The 20,177-nt window shown below is 47.2% G+C and overlaps 1 protein-coding gene across 2 annotated transcripts in view; it reads left to right on the top strand.

Moving 5' to 3' along the window:
* Positions 1-20,177, top strand: part of CCDC66 (coiled-coil domain containing 66) — a 50,608-nt gene that overhangs the window by 18,098 nt on the left and 12,333 nt on the right. For both annotated transcript variants that reach the window (XM_040407707.1, XM_040407706.1), the window contains exons 8-11: positions 12,420-12,578; positions 13,656-13,790; positions 14,013-14,230; positions 16,070-16,154. In XM_040407707.1, coding sequence (XP_040263641.1) covers positions 12,420-12,578; positions 13,656-13,790; positions 14,013-14,230; positions 16,070-16,154 — 597 coding nt within the window. The remainder of the gene's footprint in view (positions 1-12,419; positions 12,579-13,655; positions 13,791-14,012; positions 14,231-16,069; positions 16,155-20,177) is intronic.

Genomic DNA, 20,177 nt, shown 5'->3' with positions numbered 1-20,177 from the left:
AGCGTGCCGCCTCAGTCGCAGCTCACTGACGTGGACCCTTCTGCTGGAGGTATGGAACCGGAATGGGCCAAATCCCTGTCCCGGGCGGTGAACTGACCTATCCAAGATCTCCCAATCCACCCTTTCCTTAAAGGGTTTCTATCACTTCGTTTGACATATTTAGGTGTCAGACACTAGCGATCCGCTAGTGTCTGCTCTAACAAACCATCCTAATATAATAAGTTTTGGGGCAGCCGTTTCGCTAAAAAAAGAACTTATATCTATATGCTAATGAGCCTCTAGGTGCTATGGGGGCGTCATTAGCACCTAAAGGCTCCGTCTACCTTCATAAACTGCCGCCGCCCTGCGCGTCCCTCCAGCCCGCCCATCTCCTGCTGAATGCGATCCTCCCCGTGCGCGTCTCTGTTCGGCGCATGCGCAGTGAATGTCTGACCGCTTCCCTGCTCAGACATCTCCACTGCTCCTGCGCCGAGGAACAGGCGCAGTGGAGATGTCTGTGCAGGGAAGCGGTCAGACATTCACTGCGCATGCGCCGAACAGAGACGCGCACGGGGAGGATCGCATTCAGCAGGAGATGGGCGGGCTGGAGGGACGCGCTGGGCGGCGGCAGTTTATGAAGGTAGACGGAGCCTCTAGGTGCTAATGACGCCCCCATAGCACCTAGAGGCTCATTAGCATATAGATATAAGTTCTTTTTTTAGCGAAACGGCTGCCCCAAAACCTATTATATTAGGATGGTTTGTTAGAGCAGACACTAGCGGATCGCTAGTGTCTGACAGCTAAATATGTCAAACGAAGTGATAGAAACCCTTTAATGGGTCGCTTGGTAGAGACGTCGTCACCTGCGCAACCTGCTCTCTCTCAGGGCATACCATCCAGTAGCAGATACCCCAGCAAGCAGCGTCCCAGGCAGAAACGCCTCTCCTCTTCGGATGCATCGCCTTCGCCTCCTCCCACCGGTTTGCTGTCCAAGGCGTCCTCGTTGGTTGAGGACCCTTCGTCTGAAGTGGAACTCGCAGAATCGGATCCGGATCTGGATCCGGACCGCTCGTCCCAGATGGCTGCCTTAGTGGACAGTCTGGTCTTGGCAATCCGGGACACGTTCCAACTTCAAGAGGAGGACCTCGCCTCCAGTCACCAGGGAGTTTCTTTCCTGCGTACCAAGCAGACTTTCAAATCTTTCCCGGTCCACGACGACTTTTCCGTTCTCACCACTAAAGCATGGGAACAGCCAGGTTCACGTTTCCTGATCCCCAAGCGGCTGGATCTTCTTTATCCGTTCCCCCCAGATTGGGTGGGTAAGTGGTCTTCCCCTCCAAAGGTGGACCCGCCGGTGGCTCGTCTGGCCAAGAATACCACTATTCCGGTTGCGGACGGCTCCTCTCTGCAGGACCCGGTGGACCGACGGGTTGAATCGCTTGCGAAGTCGGTCTTTTCAGCCACCGGTTCGGCACTCCGTCCCATTTTCGCTTCGGCGTGGGTGGCTAAAGCAGTTTCTGAATGGGCCCTGCACTTACATCAGGACTTGGACTCTGACCTTTCCCGCACAGAACTCCAGGCTCTGGCGGTCCAGATATCCCAGGCGGGGAAGTACCTTTGCGAGGCGGCTCTGGACGCGGGCTCCATGGTCGCGCGGTCCTCCGCCTTTGCCGTCTCCATTCGGTGGGAACTCTGGCTAAAGGCCTGGCAGGCCGATTCTTCTTCCAAGCGCTCCCTTCTATCTCTTCCTTTCGCTGGCTCTCCTCTCTTTGGGCCCAAACTTGACGAAATAATTTCTGAGGCCACGGGTGGCAAAAGCACCCATCGTCCGCAGCCCAAACCCAAGCGTTCTTCTCGACCGCGTCCTTCCGTGCAACGCCAGTCCTTCCGCCGCATCACGGGCACCCACCCGGCAGCTCCCTCGACCACGAGGCAGCCCACCCAGGAACAAAGGCGGAAGCCTTCGTTAAAGCCACAGCCCGCCTCAGCGCTCTTCCTCTGGCAAGCAGTCCCCGGCATGAAGGTGCGCCCCCACCTTCCTGGGTGGGGGGTCGGATCCTTTATTTTCAGGAGGTTTGGCAGGCCCACATATCAGACGCCTGGGCGTTCGAGGTGGTCACTTCGGGCTACAAGTTGGAGTTCAAATCCATGCCTCCAAACAGTTTTTTTCTGTCCCGTCCCCCCAGGGAACCGTCTCGGGCGGGGGCCTTCTTTCAGGCGGTTCACGATCTGCTGGTCAGGGGAGTTATCTCCCCGGTTCCGGCGAAGGAGCGGTTTTCCGGTTTTTACTCCAACCTCTTCATTGTGCCCAAGAAGGAGGGAGCGGTCCGCCCGGTGTTGGACCTCAGGATGGTAAACCGTTACCTTTGAGTGCGCCGTTTTCGCATGGAGTCTCTTCGCTCCGTGATGGCTTCCTTGGCGCAAGGGGAATGGCTGAATTCTGTGGATATCCAGGACGCCTACCTACACGTCCCCATCGCGGTCGCCCACCAGCGTTTTTTGTGCTTCGCGGTCCACTCGGACCACTACCAGTTCGTCGCCCTGCTGTTCGGTCTGGCGACTGCGCAGGGGGTGTTTACCAAGGTGCTTGCTCTGCTTATGGGCATTCTTCGCTCCAGAGGCATCACCTTGCTTCCGTACCTGGACAACATTCTCCTCAAAGCGTCGTCGTTCCGGCAGTGCGAGGAGAGTCTGCAGATCACCTTGGACACTCTCGCCCGCTCTGGGTGGATAGTGAACCTTCGGAAGTCCTCCCTGGTCCCGTCCACTCTGATTCGGTTCCTCGGTATGATTCTGGACTCCGGGGCAGCCCGGGTGCGTCTTCCAGCGGACAAGGTGAAGGACCTTCGCATCGCGGTGCTCTGGTTGATTCGGCAGCGCACAGTGTCCATCCGGTCTTGTATGCGGGTGTTGGGTCTTATGGTGGCCTCGTTCGAGGCAGTGCCATTCGCTCAATTTCACACCCGGTCCTTTCAGCGAGCGATCCTCTCGGCCTGGGACAAGTGCCAGGAGTCCTTGGATCGTCTGTTTTCCCTTCCTCAACAGGTTCAGTCGGACCTCCATTGGTGGCTCTCCCCAACTCACCTGGAGGTGGGGAAGTCCTTCCTTCCGATCAGGTGGACAGTCATTACGACCAACGCCAGTCTTCAGGGTTAGGGAGGGGTCTTCGACATTCGGACAGTCCAGGGCGTATGGTCTCCGTCGGAGTCCAGACTGTCCATCAATGTCTTGGAGCTTCGTGCGATTTTCCTCTCACTGCGCCGTTGGTCTCCCCTCCTGCGGGGCCTTCATGTCTGGGTCCAGTCGGACAATGCCACAGCTGTGGCGTATGTCAACCATCAGGAAGGGACTCGCAGTGTCGGCTTTTCACGTCAATGAGGACATTGTCGTGCCGTCCTTTTGTCCTGGGACCTCCCATCCGAGAGAGGTGTCGTTACACAGTTTAGATGTGGTGCGGACTCTGCGGATTTACCTTTTGGCCGTGGCCCCCTTTCGGTGCACGGACGCCTTGTTCGTCCTTCCGGAGGGTTCTAGGAAGGGATTGGCAGCTTCGAAGGTGACGATCTCCCGGTGGATTCGCTCCACTATTTTGGAATGTTACCGCATTGGGGACAGGACGCCCCCTCCGGGGATCACGGGCCACGCTACCAGGGCACTTGGGTCCTCCTGGGCTCACTTCCACCAGGCGTCGGTGGCTCAGTTGTGTAAAGCTGCGACCTGGTCTTCCCTCAACACTTTTACTAAGTTCTACAGGGCTCACACTCTCGCTTCTGCGGATGCTGCTCTGGGTCGCCTGGTCTTGCAGGCAGCGGTGTGATGACTGTCACGAGGTTCTCTACCTTCTTCACTCTATTTTGTGTTCCCTCGCCAGGGACTGCTTTGGGACGTCCCATGGTCTGTGTCCCCCAATGATATAAGCGAGAAAACGAGATTTTGTGAAACTCACCTGTAAAATCTGTTTCTCGCTTGATTCATTGGGGGACACAGCACCCACCCCCGTTTGGGTCCGTTAACCGTGGAGTTTGTTGATGTTGTAATATCCTTCTGCTTCTCCTACTGCTTTTGCACAAACTGAGGGCTCTCTACTGGCCGGAGGGGGTATAGCTGGCGGGGGAGGAGCTAACAGTTTTCAGCCTAGTGTCGCCTCCTAGTGGCAGCAAGCAGCTATACCCATGGTCTGTGTCCCCCAATGAATCAAGCGAGAAACTGATTTTACAGGTGAGTTTCACAAAATCTTGTTTTTTCACCTTAAGGCCCAGGCCATTTTTAGCAAATCATAGTGTCACTTTATGCGGTGATAACTTTAAAACGCTTTTACTTATACAGGCCATTCTGAGATTGTTTTCTCGTCACATATTGTACTTCATGACGGTGGAAAAATTGAGTCAAAATATTTCATTTTTATTTATAAAAAAAAATACCAAATTTACAAAATATGTGGAAAAATTTCCAGTTTTCAATTTCTCTACTTTTATAATAGATCTAACTCCAAAAATAGTTTTTACTTTACATTCCCCATATGTCTACTTCATGTTTGGATTATTTTGAAAATGACATTTTATTTTTTTGGGATGTTGGAAGGCTTGGAAGTTTAGAAGCAAATCTTAAATTTTTTTTAAAGAAAATTTCCAAAACCCAATTTTTTTAAGGACCGGTTCAGTTATGAAGTCACTTTGTGGGGCTTACATATTAGAAACCACCCATAAATCACCCATAACTATACCCCCAAGCTATTCAAAACTGATTTTACAAACTTTGTTAACCCTTTAGGTGCCCCATGAGAATTAAAGGAAAATGGGAATGAAATTTCAAAATTTAACTTTTTGCAGATTTTAAATTTTAATCTACAGGGTGGGCCATTTATATGGATACACCTTAATAAAATGGGAATGGTTGGTGATATTAACTTCCTGTTTGTGGCACATTAGTATATGTGAGGGGGGAAACTTTTCAAGATGGGTGGTGACCATGGCGGCCATTTTGAAGTCGGCCATTTTGAATCCAACTTTTGTTTTTTCAATAAGAGGAGGGTCATTTGACACATCAAACTTATTGGGAATTTCACAAGAAAAACAATGGTGTGCTTGGTTTTAACGTAACTTTATTCTTTCATGAGTTATTTACAAGTTTCTGACCACTTACAAAATGTGTTCAATGTGCTGCCCATTGTGTTGGATTGTCAATGCAACCCTTTTCTCCCACTCTTCACACACTGATAGCAACACCGCAGGAGAAATGCTAGCACAGGCTTCCAGTATCCGTAATTTCAGGTGCTGCACATTTCGTATCATCTGAAGGCAATCGTCTATGCTGTGAAGATACGAGATGTGCAGCACCTGAAACTACGGATACTGGAAGCCTGTGCTAGCATTTCTCCTGTGGTGTTGCTATCAGTGTGTGAAGAGTGGGAGAAGAGGGTTGCATTGACAATCCAACACAATGGGCAGCACATTGAACACATTTTGTAAGTGGTCAGAAACTTGTAAATAACTCATGAAAGAATAAAGTTACGTTAAAACCAACCACACCATTGTTTTTCTTGTGAAATTCCCAATAAGTTTGATGTGTCAAATGACCCTCTTCCTATTGAAAAAACAAAAGTTGGATTCAAAATGGCCGACTTCAAAATGGCCGCCATGGTCACCCCCCATCTTGAAAAGTTTCCCCCCTCACATATACTAATGTGCCACAAACAGGAAGTTAATATCACCAACCATTCCCATTTTATTAAGGTGTATCCATATAAATGGCCCACCCTGTATTATTTTTTTCTGCAACACATTAAGGGTTAACAGCCAAACAAAACTCAATCTATTACCCTGAATCTAGAGTTTACAGAAACACCCCATGTGTGCTCAAAAACTGATGTATGGGCGCACAGCAGGCTTGAGAGTAGAAGGAGCACCATATGGCTTTTGGAGAGCAGATTTAGCTGGAATGGTAATTAGGAGCTATCTCGCATGTGAAGACACCCAGAGGTGGCCCTACAGTGGAAACCCCCAAAAAGTGACCCCATTTTGGAAACTACACCCCTCAAGGAATCTTTCAAGGTGTGTAGTGAGCACTTTGACCTCAAAGGTGTGTCCTAGAATTAGGAAACATTTGGAAGTGAAAATGAAAAATAGATTTGCTGACCTGAATTGGCAGACATTAATTTTAGGTGCCATGTCGCATTTAAAAGATTCCCCAGAAATTAAAAACCCCAAGAAGTGACCCCATTTTGGAAAGGGTACCCCTGTACGAACATTTTAAGGGGTGGAAAGGTCACTTTTGATCTAACAGGTGTTTCACCGAAATGAATATGTAGTGGTTGGGGAAAAGTGGATCTGTAAGCTATGCGGACTAAATCAGAGATATAAGGTGGTAAAACTACAAGGTACATCATGGATGAAATTAAAGGGAGTCTTTCACCTAAACTGACCATTATAGAACACTAACCATGATCTGCATTATAGTCCCCATATCGGAATGCTACTTACCGTATAGCTGTCCGTCGTATATTTTCACTAAAAAACACTTTCATTCAATATATTAGGTTCTGAAGGTGCCCAGGGGTGGCGTTCAAGCGGCTGGTGCCCAGGCCCCTCCTCGATTTTCATATGAAACCCCTCCCCTTTCACCCCTCTGGCCCGCCCTAGGTTCTACAGAAATCCAGCGCCGTTCACAAGATTCGCTGCGCCTGTGCACTTCATTCCTTATTATGGGCAGAGGCACAAGAACATTTAATGCGCATGTGCCGGCTCGTACATCTAGCTGGCATTGTGTCTCTGCCCATAATGGGGAATAAAGTGCGCAGGCGCGGCGAATCTTGTGAACGGCGCTAGATTTCTGATGAAACTATGGCGGGCCAGAGGGGAGAAAGGGGAGGGGTTTCATATGAAAAGCGACGAGGGTCCTGGGCACCTTCAGAACCTAATTAACATATTGAATAAGTGTTTTTTTGCGAAAATAAGCGATGGACAGCTATACGGTAAGTAGCATTCCAATATGAGGACTATAATGCAGATCATGGTTAGTGTTCTATAATGGTCAGTTTAGGTGAAGGACTCCCTTTAATACTCCATGGATGAGTGCTAGATTTTAAAACACTCCTCCATGCACAGGCCAGGTTTTTCAGGGCAGATTTCGCAGTGGTAAATGGTGTCTTTCCTTATCCCCCTTTTGGAACACACCCTGCATCTTTTTTGGGTCCTTCCCATTCTTGCTGCCTGGGGGACTTGACCTGGAAAATGTTGCCCTGGTACAACACGGGCACCATGACTTCCAGAAGTACTGGGACCCTCCCCGGCCTGGCTTTGAAAAATTAGGGCCTTGATAACCACCTCTTGGAACTGAAGGAAAGTTCCTATGTGGCCTCAAGATTGAAATAGCACGTACGTATTGCACATTGCCATCTGTACAATGTGTACGGTCAGCTTTTTGTACCACACTTTCGTTTTTCGTGTGGCACTGTAGGGCTTCAGAAGTTGATATGAAAGATCCATCCTTCCTATGTGCCTGTTGTAGTCTACGATACAAACTGGTTTGGGGGTAGTGGTTGTGGTACCTCGTACAGGAGCAGGGGAGCTGGTGTGAGTGTGAATGGTGGTCAGTACAAGGATGTCCCTCTTGTCCTTGTACTTAACCTCCAGCATGCTCTCATGGAGCAGAGCCCTAATTTCACCCATTTTTTCAGTGGTTGCCCTACCAGGGATCTAGGGAGGCCTCTCTGATTTTTGCGCACTGTGCCGCAAGCCACAGTACCTGGGGGCGGGGCTTGAGTTCTCCCCGCACCAGCGGCTGTGTGTGAAGGACTGCTGGCTCCGCCCACTTTTTTTTTTTTTTTTAAAGGAAACCTGTCACCGGGATTTTGGATATAGAGCTGAGGACATGGGTTGCTAGATGGCCACTAGCACATCCACAATATCCAGTCCCCATAGCGCTGTGTGCTTTTATTGTGTTAAAAAAACGATTTGATACATATGCAAATTAACATTAAAAGAATTATATCTTGCTTGTGTGACCAGAGAAGAGTCATATTTTCAAGCTCTGACTCATCTCAGGGTAATTTGCATATGTATCAAATCGGTTTTTATACACAATAAAAGCACACAGAGCTATGGGGACTGGGTATTGCGGATGTGCTAGTGGCCATCTAGAAACCCATGTCCTCAGCTCTATACCCAAAATCCAGGTGACAGGTTCCCTTTAAAGGCTCCTGTGGCGGGACGCTGATCGGGTCATACGTGAAGGGACACAGGCTTGGTAAGAGCTGTGCTCCTTCTTACATGGTCTCACCTTTCCCCTCTTCCTCTTTACGGGCGGCACGGTTGTCAGTATGTCCGAGCCCAGGCCCCGAAGCAGGCGGTCCCTTCTGTGCATCATTTTGCTTGTTCATCGTGTCACGCAAAATTTCTATCCCCATAGTCAGACTTCCTCTGCTTTGCATGTGCTGCGCCGCCATCAAGTGGCTCGGCTCGGCCCCGCACCCAATGGTCCCTATGGTAGAACCAGAGTGGGCGCGTTCCCTGCCCAGGGTGGTACAGGAGGTCTCCAATACCAACAAAGCCATTATGGAGTATTGGGGCGTTTGTAGGCAAGGCAGTCCTCTGACCGGTCCGACTCTGGGGATCATGGGGTGCATGCCCATCGCGGCCGTCCCGCAAAATGGGCCAGAACATCCTCGTCTGAAAGGGTGTCTGTGTCTCCCGTTTCCCCGGCCTCTCCTCCTCCTACTAGATAGTCTAACTCCGATGTGTTCTCAGTGGAAGAGGCATGTTCTGAGGAGAGGGGGTCAGGTGAGGATTTGGTCTTGCCTGAGGGTCAGTCGTCCAAATTGTCCTCCAAGGTGGACAATCCTATTGCGGAGGCTATTGAGACGTTGCATGTTGAGGACTCTGCACATTTATCTGCCATCTCGGGTTTTTCCTTTAGAATGTCCCGTCGCTCGCATAAGTGTTTCCCCAACCACCAGGAGTTTGATTCCTCTCTGGACAAGGAGTGGAATTATCCTGATAGACGTTTTGTTTTGCCAAAACGCTTAACCATCCTTTATCCATTTCTGGAGGATTTGACTAAGAAATGGTCGTCCTCACCAATAGTGGATCTGCCAGTTTCCCGCTTGGTTAAGCATACTACCTTGCCAATGGCGGATGGGGCTTCTTTCTTTGACATCAGGGATAAGAAACTGGAAGCGTTTGCAAAGTCTTCCTTTTTGAGGCAGTGGGCACAGCTGGTATTTGCCTCAACATGGGTGAGCAAGGTGATGGAGGAGTAGGCGAATAATTTACATCATGGTCTTGACTCGGGAGTCCCCTTGGGGTAATTAGTAGATCTTGCATGCTAGTGCGTATATTTGTGAAGCATCTTTAGATGAGGCCAGGCTTATGGCTCGTTCGTCTGCCCTCTTGGTAGCTGTCCATCGAACCCCATGGCTGTCCTGCTTGGCGGCAGATAATGCATCAAAGCGGACCCTGACGGCCCTCCCCTTTACCGGCAGCAGACTTTTTGGTAAGCACCTGGATGAGATCATTTTGGATGCTACAGGTGGTAAGAGCATGCATTTACCAAAGAGCAGGGGGCGGTCTAATAGGTCAAAAAAGCGAAAGCCTTTTTTTCGCCCCTTTCAAAGTTTTTCCAGCCCCAAGTGGGTGTCCGTCAAGTCAGCCACGGATCAGAAACGCAAACCTTCTTTCAAACCTCGACCTTCCTGGCGTCCACGTCAACAGTGCTCCAAGTCCTATAACCCCAAGAACTCCGCTGCATAACGGGCAGCTCCCAGTGCCCTCCGTTCGGGTGGGCTGCCGGCTTCATTTGTTTCGGCATGTCTGGCTGGCTCACGTCTCGGATGCGTGGGTGAGGGAGGTCATTGCAGAGGGCTACTAGCTGAAATTCAAGTCTTCCCCTCTGTCTCGTCTTTTTTGGTCGTCTCCTGCGGCCGCAAATTTCTTTTTTTCGTTTGGGAAGTGTTGGAGAATCTCTGTTCAAGGAGTGTGGTCACACGAGGAACACACCCTTCCAATCAATGTTCTGGAGTTGAGGGCGATTCGGCTCTCCCTTCGACATTGGGTCGATCATCTCAGGGGTCATCTGGTTCGGGTTCAGTCCGACAACTGAACTGCGGCAGCCTACCTCAATCACCAGGGCAGCACCCGAAGCCCGGCAGCCATGGCGAAAATGGCACTGCTGGGCAGAGAAACCTGTTCCGGCGCTGTCGGCAGTTCACATTCCCGGTGTCGACAACTGGATCGCCGACTTCCTCAGTGGGCTCTTCACCTGCAGGTCTTTCGAGCACTCTGCGAGAGGTGGGGTCGACTGGACGTGGATCTTCCCGCATCCACAACAAGGTCGAAGACTTCATCGCACGGTCCAGGGCCCTGGCGGGCGATGCGCTGGTGATTTCATGGAGTCTGTTCTCGTTTCCTTACGTGTTCCCGCCTCTTCCCCTCATTCCGCGTCTCCTCCGTAAGATCAGGTCCGAAGGACTGCCCGTCATTCTCGTGGCCCCCGATTGCCTGCGCCGCGTGTGTCACGCATCTCTAGTCACCCTTCTCGCTGACGAACCCTGGCATCTTCCTCTTTAGGAGCCGAACTCTCATCTCCCTTAAATGGCTAGTTTCAGCTCTCTATTCTTTTTCAGCGGAATTTGGCTTCGCTTTCGGCGGTTCTGACTTTTCTGCAGGGGTGGCGCATGCTGCTCCCCCTTTCTGTCCTCCACTGGATCCTTGGGATCTTAATCTTAATCTAGTGCTTAACGCTCTCCAGTCTTCTCCGTTGGAACCATTGCAGCAGGTATCACTTTGCTTCCTGTCCTACAAGGTGGCTATCACATCTATCTGTAGGGTTTTGGAACTCGCAGCTATGTCTTGTTGGTCGCCTTTTCTGGTCCTCTATCAGGATAAGGTAGTCCTTCGTCTTGTTCAGGCCTTCCTTCCGAAGGTGGTGTCGGCATTTCTTGTAAATGAGGAGATTATTCTTCCTTCATTTTGACCGGACCTGGATCATCCTTGGGGAGAGGTCGCTCCCAAGGGCCGTTTGTGTCTGTCACAGACGGCGTCTTTCCGGTTAACGGATTCCCTGTTTGTGATTCCGCAAGAGCCGAGATGAGGGCTGGCTGCATCAAAGACTTCCATTTTCCGATGGATTCATTTGGCCATTGTGGAAGCGTACCAGGTTAAGGACCTGGCCCCACCCTTCCAGGTAACTGCTTATTCAGCTCGGGCAGTGGGGGGCGGTGAATCACGGGGCTTCAGCTCTTCAGGTATGCAAGGTGGCGACCTGTTCGTCTTTGCACACCTTTTCTGAGTTTTACAGGGTGCATACCTTCGCGTCGGCTGCCACGTTTCTGGGGCGTAAAGTTTTGCAAACGGCGGTACTCTGATTGGCAGGAGGGTTCTTTGTTATGCCCACCCCTGCAGCTCCAAGCGCTGCGATTGGCCGGTCAATGAAGACTGGCACATCGCAGTACCGGAAGCTGAAAGATGATGTCAGGGGGAGGTGACTGATGCTGAACTGGTCAGCACCGGTCTCCTCCGAGGTGAGGCAGGGGACACTGGCGTTCCCTGCCAGCGCTGCAATTGGCTGGAACAACGCTCCAGCCAATGGCAGCGCTATAGCTGCACAGGAAAGGGCAGAACCTCCCTGCATGCAACCATTGTAGCTGGTGACTGCATGCACAGAGGTTTTGTGCTGCTGTTGGCTTGCTGGGACTTATGATGCACCAACACTGCAATTTAACACTTTCCTGCTGTTCCAGATCCCTAAACCACCCTCCGTCCCTGTCCCTTCCCGCCCTGTCCTTTTTTTACAGACGCCATTTGGTCTGTACGGTTTTAATTTTTTTTTACACCGTTCACTTGATGGGGTAGATCATGTGATATTTTTGTACAGCCAATTGTTACGGACACGGCGATACCAAATATGTCTATTTTTTTGTTTTACACAATAAGAGCATTTTTAGCATCTTTCTGGCTATGGTCTTGTGTGGGGGCTAATTTTTGGCGGAATAAGATAACTTTTTTTTTTTTTTTTTTATTGCTACCACTTTGGGGTAGATACGACTTTTTGATTGATTTAACATTGTTTTTTGGGAGGTGAGCTAACTAAGAAAAAAATCTGCTTTGGCGCAATGTTTATATTTTTTTTTATGGTGTTCACCTGATGGTCTAGATCAGGGATGGGCAAACTGTGGCTCTCCAGCTGTTGTAAAGCTACAACTCCCAGTATGCCCAGTCTGCCTACAGCAGGGCATGATGGGATTTGATAATGCCAAATATGTCTTTTTTTTTTTTTTTTTCTTCTATTTTTTACATTACGGTTTTGGGGGATTTTTTTTTTCTTTGTAAATGTGAAACTTATTTTTTTTTTCAAAACACTTAGCATATGCATAAATCTACCATACTTTACCATGAACCAACTTGGTGTAATACAACATTGCATTAATTGATCTTTTCTTTTCCTAGAATACGCCGTTTTATGATTACAGCACCCCAGACCAAGAAGATCCCATGCTGAAGACATCCACGGGTACAGAAACTAGTGAATCATCACCATTTGGAAGGGCTTCAAGCTTTAGCTCCCCTGAGCTTCCTGCTGCTATCCGTACTGCATTTGTTTTAGGGGTAAGATGACAACTTAAAGACATTTATGGCACCCCCCCTCACAATTATTTAATTATTGTCGCATGTCTTTAAAAGGATTTTCCAAGATTTTTTTAGATTATTTTTATTTTTATTTTTTTTACTGATGTCCTATCCTCTGGATAGGTCATTAGTATCTAATCGATGGGGGTCCGACACCCGGGACCCCTGCTGCCTTTTCGCAGCTTACCAAGCACAGCGCCGTACATTGTTTTGTGACTGTGCTTGTTATTGCAGCTCAGCCCCATTCACTTTAATGGGGCCGAGCTGCTCCTAGGCCACGTGACATATGAATGTGTCGTCACTCGGCCTAGGAAAAGCAGAGGGAAGGCCGCGGTGCTACTGAAAGCACTGCTGCCTTCACAAACAGTGGATTGGCAGTGGTCTCGGGTGTCACACTCCCACCAATCAGATACTGATGACTTATCCTGCCGATAGGTCATAAAGTATACAAAAATCTCGAAAAACCCCTTTTAAATGCCATGGACATCTTTCAGGGCAATTTTCTATTATTGTTTTACTCATTTTGGGCTATAAATCATTTTTCGTTTAGTCTTTGTTAAAAATGTTTGTCTGTAGTTGCGATACAAGGGTTAAAAATCTATATGTTTGCAGAGTCACTTCTCAGTCCCATCAGAAAGTGCCACAGTATACAGTCAGTGGGGATACCAGCATGACCAGCTGATCACAGGGTGTTCTCCTGCTGGGGGCACAGGCAATCGGCAGTAAACTGTGGGGGAATCTGACATGAAGTGTTCGGTCGTCCTGTAGTGCCACCACAGGGGAAATTTTGCATTGCATGGTACCCATTGAAATCAATAGCTCTATAGGTAATGGCTGGACTAGCTGGCTCATACAGGAAAAGAGAGATGCTCTTTGCTGCTGCTTTAAGCTCTGGCTAATTGGTGTTGGTTTTTAACGAGGGCTTCCTCTCTGTTAACTAAAGACTGCCCTAATAGGTTGATTGAGAACTGTTTTCTAAACCAGACATGTTTTTTTTTTATTTATTTTTTTTTATATTTTATTTTAAACCTTTTGAATAATGCATTTATATTATAGGAAGCAGCTCCACTGGACCATCCTTTTAGTGCTGTAAAACGTCAACAGCAGAAGAGATGGTTGGAGGAACTCAACAAGCAAAGAGAGGAAGCTGCCCAGCGGAAAATGGAAGAAAAGCAAAAGCTTCAGGAGGAGGTATTTAAATATATTCTTAAGTAACAGAGTCACACTCATCTTGATTTTTATTTTTCCCTCTGTGTTGCTTCGGGTATGTAACTTTTACTTACTGTCACCATACTGATGTTCCTATGCTGCTTATACATGTGAGCCCAGGCCTTGCCCCACGCTTTCGCATATGTTATTATGTTCCCTAATGTTTTAAGGATACACAATTATATATTGTTTTGTTTTATGCAGAGTGTTCAACAGGATCACTGGGCAATGCATTTTGATTCGTTTAAGAAACCAAGTCCCGTCTCTCAGAATACAGTAACATTTCAGCAATTTGAAAATTCTCGCGCAACACCAGATCCAGTGGGCGGCACGCCATCTCCTTCTGCAAGTTATCGGCAACAGGAACAGATAGAAACTCTGAAATCAACCGAGGAAGAACATTTTCAAAGCCAGAAGACTGGGTAGGCTTGCTGATTACTGTGATGATGATAATTGTGTGCGACAGTATTTATGTTATTAAGAAAATTCTTTTTGAGGGCTTTACATGAAATAAAGTGTCTGTATTGGTTAATTTAACATTCAGGTATATGGTTAACCTTGGTTAAAGGGGTATTGCCACCTGGTACATTGATGGCATCACTCTAGGATATCATTGTCAGAGAGGTGCAGGTCTCACATGTGGGACCTGCTCTTATCTCCAGAACGGAACCCTTGAGCGTTATGGGACTTGCACTCGGCTATTTCCTGCAGTCTGGTTACAGTGAATGGAGAGGTGGCTATGCTTGTGTGGTGCGCTCTCCATTCACTGCTATGGGACCTCTGAAAATATCCGATCATGCAAGCCCTGCTGCTTTCAGAAATCCCGTAGCGATCAATGGAGAGCATGCCGGGTATGACATCTTCTCCTCACAGCAGCAGTAAACTGACAGTAGATTACCTATCTAAACAGGAAGTCTTAACATTATTTTGACTGTTAAAGAAGGACAGTATTTTATATTTCAAGGAGTTCTCCCATCTGGACATTTATGACATATTGATAGGATTTGCTATAAATGTCTGATAGGTGCAGGTCCCATGTCTGGGACACGCTCCAGTCTCTAGAACAGGGCCCCGCTGTGATCAGGGAGAGCCAGTGCATTCAGCTTTAGAAGTTACATAGCATATATATAAATAAAATCAGGGTGGATAAAAATCTATAATTATTATTTTATTTTTTTTATCGGATTTTTTTATTTTATTTAAATCAGATTTTTTTTATATTAAATGCTTTTTGAGGAAAATATATTACCATCCAAAGGTTATTCCATCATGAATATATAGGCTGTATATGTTTAATTTATTTGGTAAATAAATTCTATTAATCCATTCACAATGGGAGGGAAGAAATGCAAATGAGCTTTTAACAAGCTTTGCCTCTAATGCCACCAGATGTAAGGCAGCTATCCTATAAGTCTATATTCAGCTCTTAAAATAAGCCTTGAGACATGACTTGGATATTATATAAGCCAGCACCTCATCTGCAGACAGCTGTTTCGGGGTGATTGCCCCTCATCAGTGCAGAGCAGAGAGTACTGGCTTAACTGGGTAGGAGGCCTGTGTCCGAAACAGCTGTCTGCAGATGAGGTGCTGGCTTATTTAATATCCAAGTCGGGTCTCAAGGCTTATTTTAAGAGCTGAATATAGACTTATAGGATAGCTGCCTTACATCTGGTGGCATTAGAGGCAAAGCTTGTTAAGAGCTCATTTGCATTTCTTCCCTCCCAGAATTCCAGAGGAGCATGTATGGCCTCTAAGTCTCCTCACACTGATTAAGGTGCTCTCTCCCTAAGGAGAGTTACGGTAGTTTCCCCCTTTGTCCATTCACAATGTCATGCTCTTCCAGAGGTTTTTGTAAGATTATTGGGCAGTTTCTCTGCCTACAAGATATTATCACAGATGCTTGGTTTACTTTTGCAGTTCTCAAAACTGAATTTGACTCAGCAGAGATCACATGCCTCTTCTTCACAGCAAAAATGTTAGAACATGAACAGAGTTGAGAAAAAGACCTTAATCCTAACTTCTACAAACCTATGAATGCAGAATCAACCTAATCAAAATAATATGAAAAGTTGTTATTCTTAAAATCTTCATCTACTTGCATATTATAAGTTATACCAGCAAGAATTAGTCTTTATGTAGAAAACTATGATTTAAATCAAGCCTTACTGACTAGTGATTTAAATCGTGATTTTAAATCAGTTTGATTTAAATCAAATCCACCCTGATATATATAATTTATTTCTGGTTTTACTTGTTTTTAGGTTCCTACGTACTATGACCTCTCTATTAGACCCAGTCCAGATTGAAGAAAGGGATCGTAAAAGATTGAAGCAGCTGGAACATCAGGTATATGGCACCACTTTTTTTGTACTCATAGACCCACAACCTCCAGCACCTGTATTGTAAAGATCTAATGACAACATTTCTTCTGATGTCTATAAAATTCATAATGCTGTAGAGTCAACATCTGGATCTAAATTAGAATTCCCATCATTTATAAACTTGTAACCTCATTAATCAACCATTTTCATTGTGAACACTGATGTGGATCAGAGGAGCAGCATGAAGCTCCTGTGCCCCAATACAAAATCTGTTATGGTGTCCAACCCCAAATGTCACATGGCATTGTGCACCTCTATTACTGATGTGGGTATTGATCTGGATGCCCCTTTTCATAAAGTCACCAACCTCTTTGAAGGGAACCTGCCGCCACAATAATGGCCCCCAAATGTTCAGAGTACCTCCCAGTTCTGGTCATCTTATACCTAATGATGTTTTACAAAAGGTGATTGTATTTGGAGGCTCACCCGCTAGTGAAGGTGGATCTGGGTGCTTTTGACGTGTCGGTTTCACCTAATCAGAAGAAAAATATATGTAATGTAAATTTCTAGTCAGGCACTCACATCATTCGTGCACCAGAGAGCAAGAGAGTACGGGTAACTGATATAATTTAAATAAATGTATTTTTTATTGACAAAAACTGGAAAGTGGTATAATGGGTATGCGTCCTCTTAAACAATCAAATGAATATATGTAGGGAAAGGATGGTAAAACAAAATAACAAAATCTTTATTAGATTGTCTCAATAAAATATAGGGGTATCTACCCACACTGCACGGAGCAGCTACTTGAACCGTTACTGATTTATGGGACCACCATCATAGTAACCACACTAGTGAAGGTGGAACTATATGGGAAAGAGTGAAAGGTGGAACTATATGGGAAAGAGTGAAAGGTGGATCCCACAAACTAAAACCCACCAACACTGTGGGGTGGGGGGGGGGGGAATTTGGGGGGCGCGCGCACAACACAGCACACCACAGGGTCCTAGGTGTGTGACCTGGGTGAAGTACTGTATAGCTGGATATCTGGTACCAAGTATAACACCAGGTATCACTCCTAACAGTGAATGTCAGCGCGCAGACATCCACTGCACTAACATAATACAGGTGCAGGACTATGGCAGCGTGAAACTATTGACTCCGTCAGGTGTAACTGGAGCACCGATTCCCCTGACATTGTCCTCAATGGTAAGTGCTCAACGCGTTTCCATTTCATCAAGAGAAACGTGCACCATAAATGAAGCCCAAAGCCTCTGATATAGATGTTTAACTTGAGGCTGTAAACAAGAGGCAGAAGTAGGGTGAGCTGCCTATAACTGACTTCCTCTAGTGTGAGGTACGGTGTCGTCACTGGAACCTACGGTCCTGCCTAAGCCGTCAGGTTGAGGGGCAGCGTGCTGGTGTGCAAACACATCGGCGCTGTAATGGCCGCGAAGCGGCTCACAGAACGCCGAGATTCAAAGAGTGAAACCCCACCTGCTGGACATTCCCTTCCCCCCCGCGTGACAGCCAATTCGGCCAGGAGGCTCGGTACAGGAACAACCAATGGCTGAACAGCGGGAGGAGCTACATCGGTCCCGGGTAAAGTGCAATGCGCCGCATTCAAAGCAGAGAACTTCACGGCGGCTCTGTATGAACATGCCATCGCAGCATCAATACCTGAACATTTACATCTATAGACAGTGGAATAAGATCAGAATCGAGGAAACAAAGAAAAAGTATTAACACAACACTATATTATAGGGAGCCCAAATACGTCCGAAAATGCCCCTGATAAGTTAAACATGAATCACATAGGCCTCTGCAAAGCCAATATATGTTCATATAAAAGGCACAAACGAGATGGCATCATTAAGGCCAGGCGGTTTGATAGTATTTAGAGAAAAAATCCATCTCGCCTCTTTCTGCAACAGGATGCGGTCACAATCACCGCCCCTTGATGACATCTTCACAGAATCAATCACCTGAAACTTAACCGATGACGTTCTTCCACTGTGAAAATCAGATACATAGCGTGCAATAGGGGTATCCTTTAGGTTCGTAATGCCCAAAACATGTTCCCCAATGCGTCGCCTGAGCTCCCTAATAGTTTTGCCAACATATTTAATGCCACAAACGCATGTCATCAGATAGATAACACCAATCGACTTGCAGTTGTAAAATGACCTAATGAAAAAGGTCTTATCTGATGTGCTGCTGGCAAAACTCTTGGTCTTGTCTATAAACCCACAGAACTTGCAGGATCCACAGGGAAATGTCCTGTTTTATTGACACTCTAAAAAATTGGATTGACACTATAAAAATGCATGTAAAAATTTAAAATAAATGACCTTTAGGTTAAAGGTTTAAAATATATAAAAAAAATTATAAAAAGCAATGCAGTCTCTTTGTTGACCACTAGATGGTATTTATACTTTCAGATTCTAATACTTTCTGTGTAACGCATGTAGTTGCGTCTATTCCCCACCAGATGGTGTTGTTCTTCAATAGACATGTATTACTGGTAAGTACACTGCTCAAAAAAATAAAGGGAACACTTAAACAACACAATGTAACTCCAAGTCAATCGCACTTCTGTGGAATCAAACTGTCCACTTAGGAAGCAACACTGAGTGACAATCAATTTCACATGCTGTTGTGCAAATGGGATAGACAACAGGTGGAAATTATAGGCAATTAGCAAGACACCCCCAATAAAGGAGTGGTTCTGCAGGTGGTCACCACAGACCACTTCTCAGTTCCTATGCTTCCTGGCTGATGTTTTGGTCACTTTTGAATGCTGGCGGTGCTTTCACTCTAGTGGTAGCATGAGACGGAGTCTACAACCCACACAAGTGGCTCAGGTAGTGCAGCTTATCCAGGATGGCACATCAATGCGATCTGTGGCAAGAAGGTTTGCTGTGTCTGTCAGCGTAGTGTCCAGAGCATGGAGGCGCTACCAGGAGACAGGCCAGTACATCAGGAGACGTGGAGGAGGCCGTAGGAGAGCAACAACCCAGCAGCAGGACCGCTACCTCCGCCTTTGTGCAAGGAGGAACAGGAGGAGCACTGCCAGAGCCCTGCAAAATGACCTCCAGCAGGCCACAAATGTGCATGTGTCTGCTCAAACGATCAGAAACAGACTCCATGAGGGTGATATGAGGGCCCGACGTCCATAGGTTGGGGTTGTGCTTACAGCCCAACACCGTGCAGGACGTTTGCCATTTGCCAGAGAACACCAAGATTGGCAAATTCGCCACTGGCGCCCTGTGCTCTTCACAGATGAAAGCAGGTTCACACTGAGCACATGTGACAGACGTGACTGAGTCTTCAGACGCCGTGGAGAATGTTCTGCTGCCTGCAACATCCTCCAGCATGACTGGTTTGGCATTGGGTCAGTAATGGTGTGGAGTGGCATTTCTTTGGAGGGCCGCACAGCCCTCCATGTGCTCGCCAGAGGTAGCCTGACTGCCATTAGGTACCGAGATGAGATCCTCAGACCCCTTGTAAGACCATATGCTGGTGTGGTTGGCCCTTGGTTCCTCCTAATGCAAGACAATGCTAGACCTCATGTGGCTGGAGTGTGTCCGCAGTTCCTGCAAGACGAAGGCATTAATGCTATGGACTGGCCCGCCCGTTCCCCAGACCTGAATCCAATTGAGCACATCTGGGACATCATGTCTCGCTCTATCCACCAACCGTCACGTTGCACCATAGACTGTCTAGGAGTTGGCAGATGCTTTAGTCCAGGTCTGGGAGGAGATCCCTCAGGAGACCGTCCGCCACCTCATCAGGAGCATGCACAGGCGTTGTAGGGAGGTCATACAGGCACGTGGAGGCCACACACACTACTGAGCCTCATTTTGACTTGTTTTAAGGACATTACATCAAAGTTGGATCAGCCTGTAGTGTGTTTTTCCACTTTAATTTTGAGTGTGACTCCAAATCCAGACCGCCATGGGTTGAAAAATGTGATTTCCATTTTTTAATTTTTGTGTGATTTTGTTGTCAGCACATTCAACTATGTAAAGAACAAAGTATTTCAGAA

Source organism: Bufo bufo, chromosome 9, assembly GCF_905171765.1.
Source record: "Bufo bufo chromosome 9, aBufBuf1.1, whole genome shotgun sequence".
Taxonomy (NCBI): Eukaryota; Metazoa; Chordata; class Amphibia; order Anura; family Bufonidae; genus Bufo; species Bufo bufo.
The sequence above is the reverse complement of the archived record's forward strand: the minus strand, read 5'-3'. Positions and strand labels throughout refer to the sequence as shown.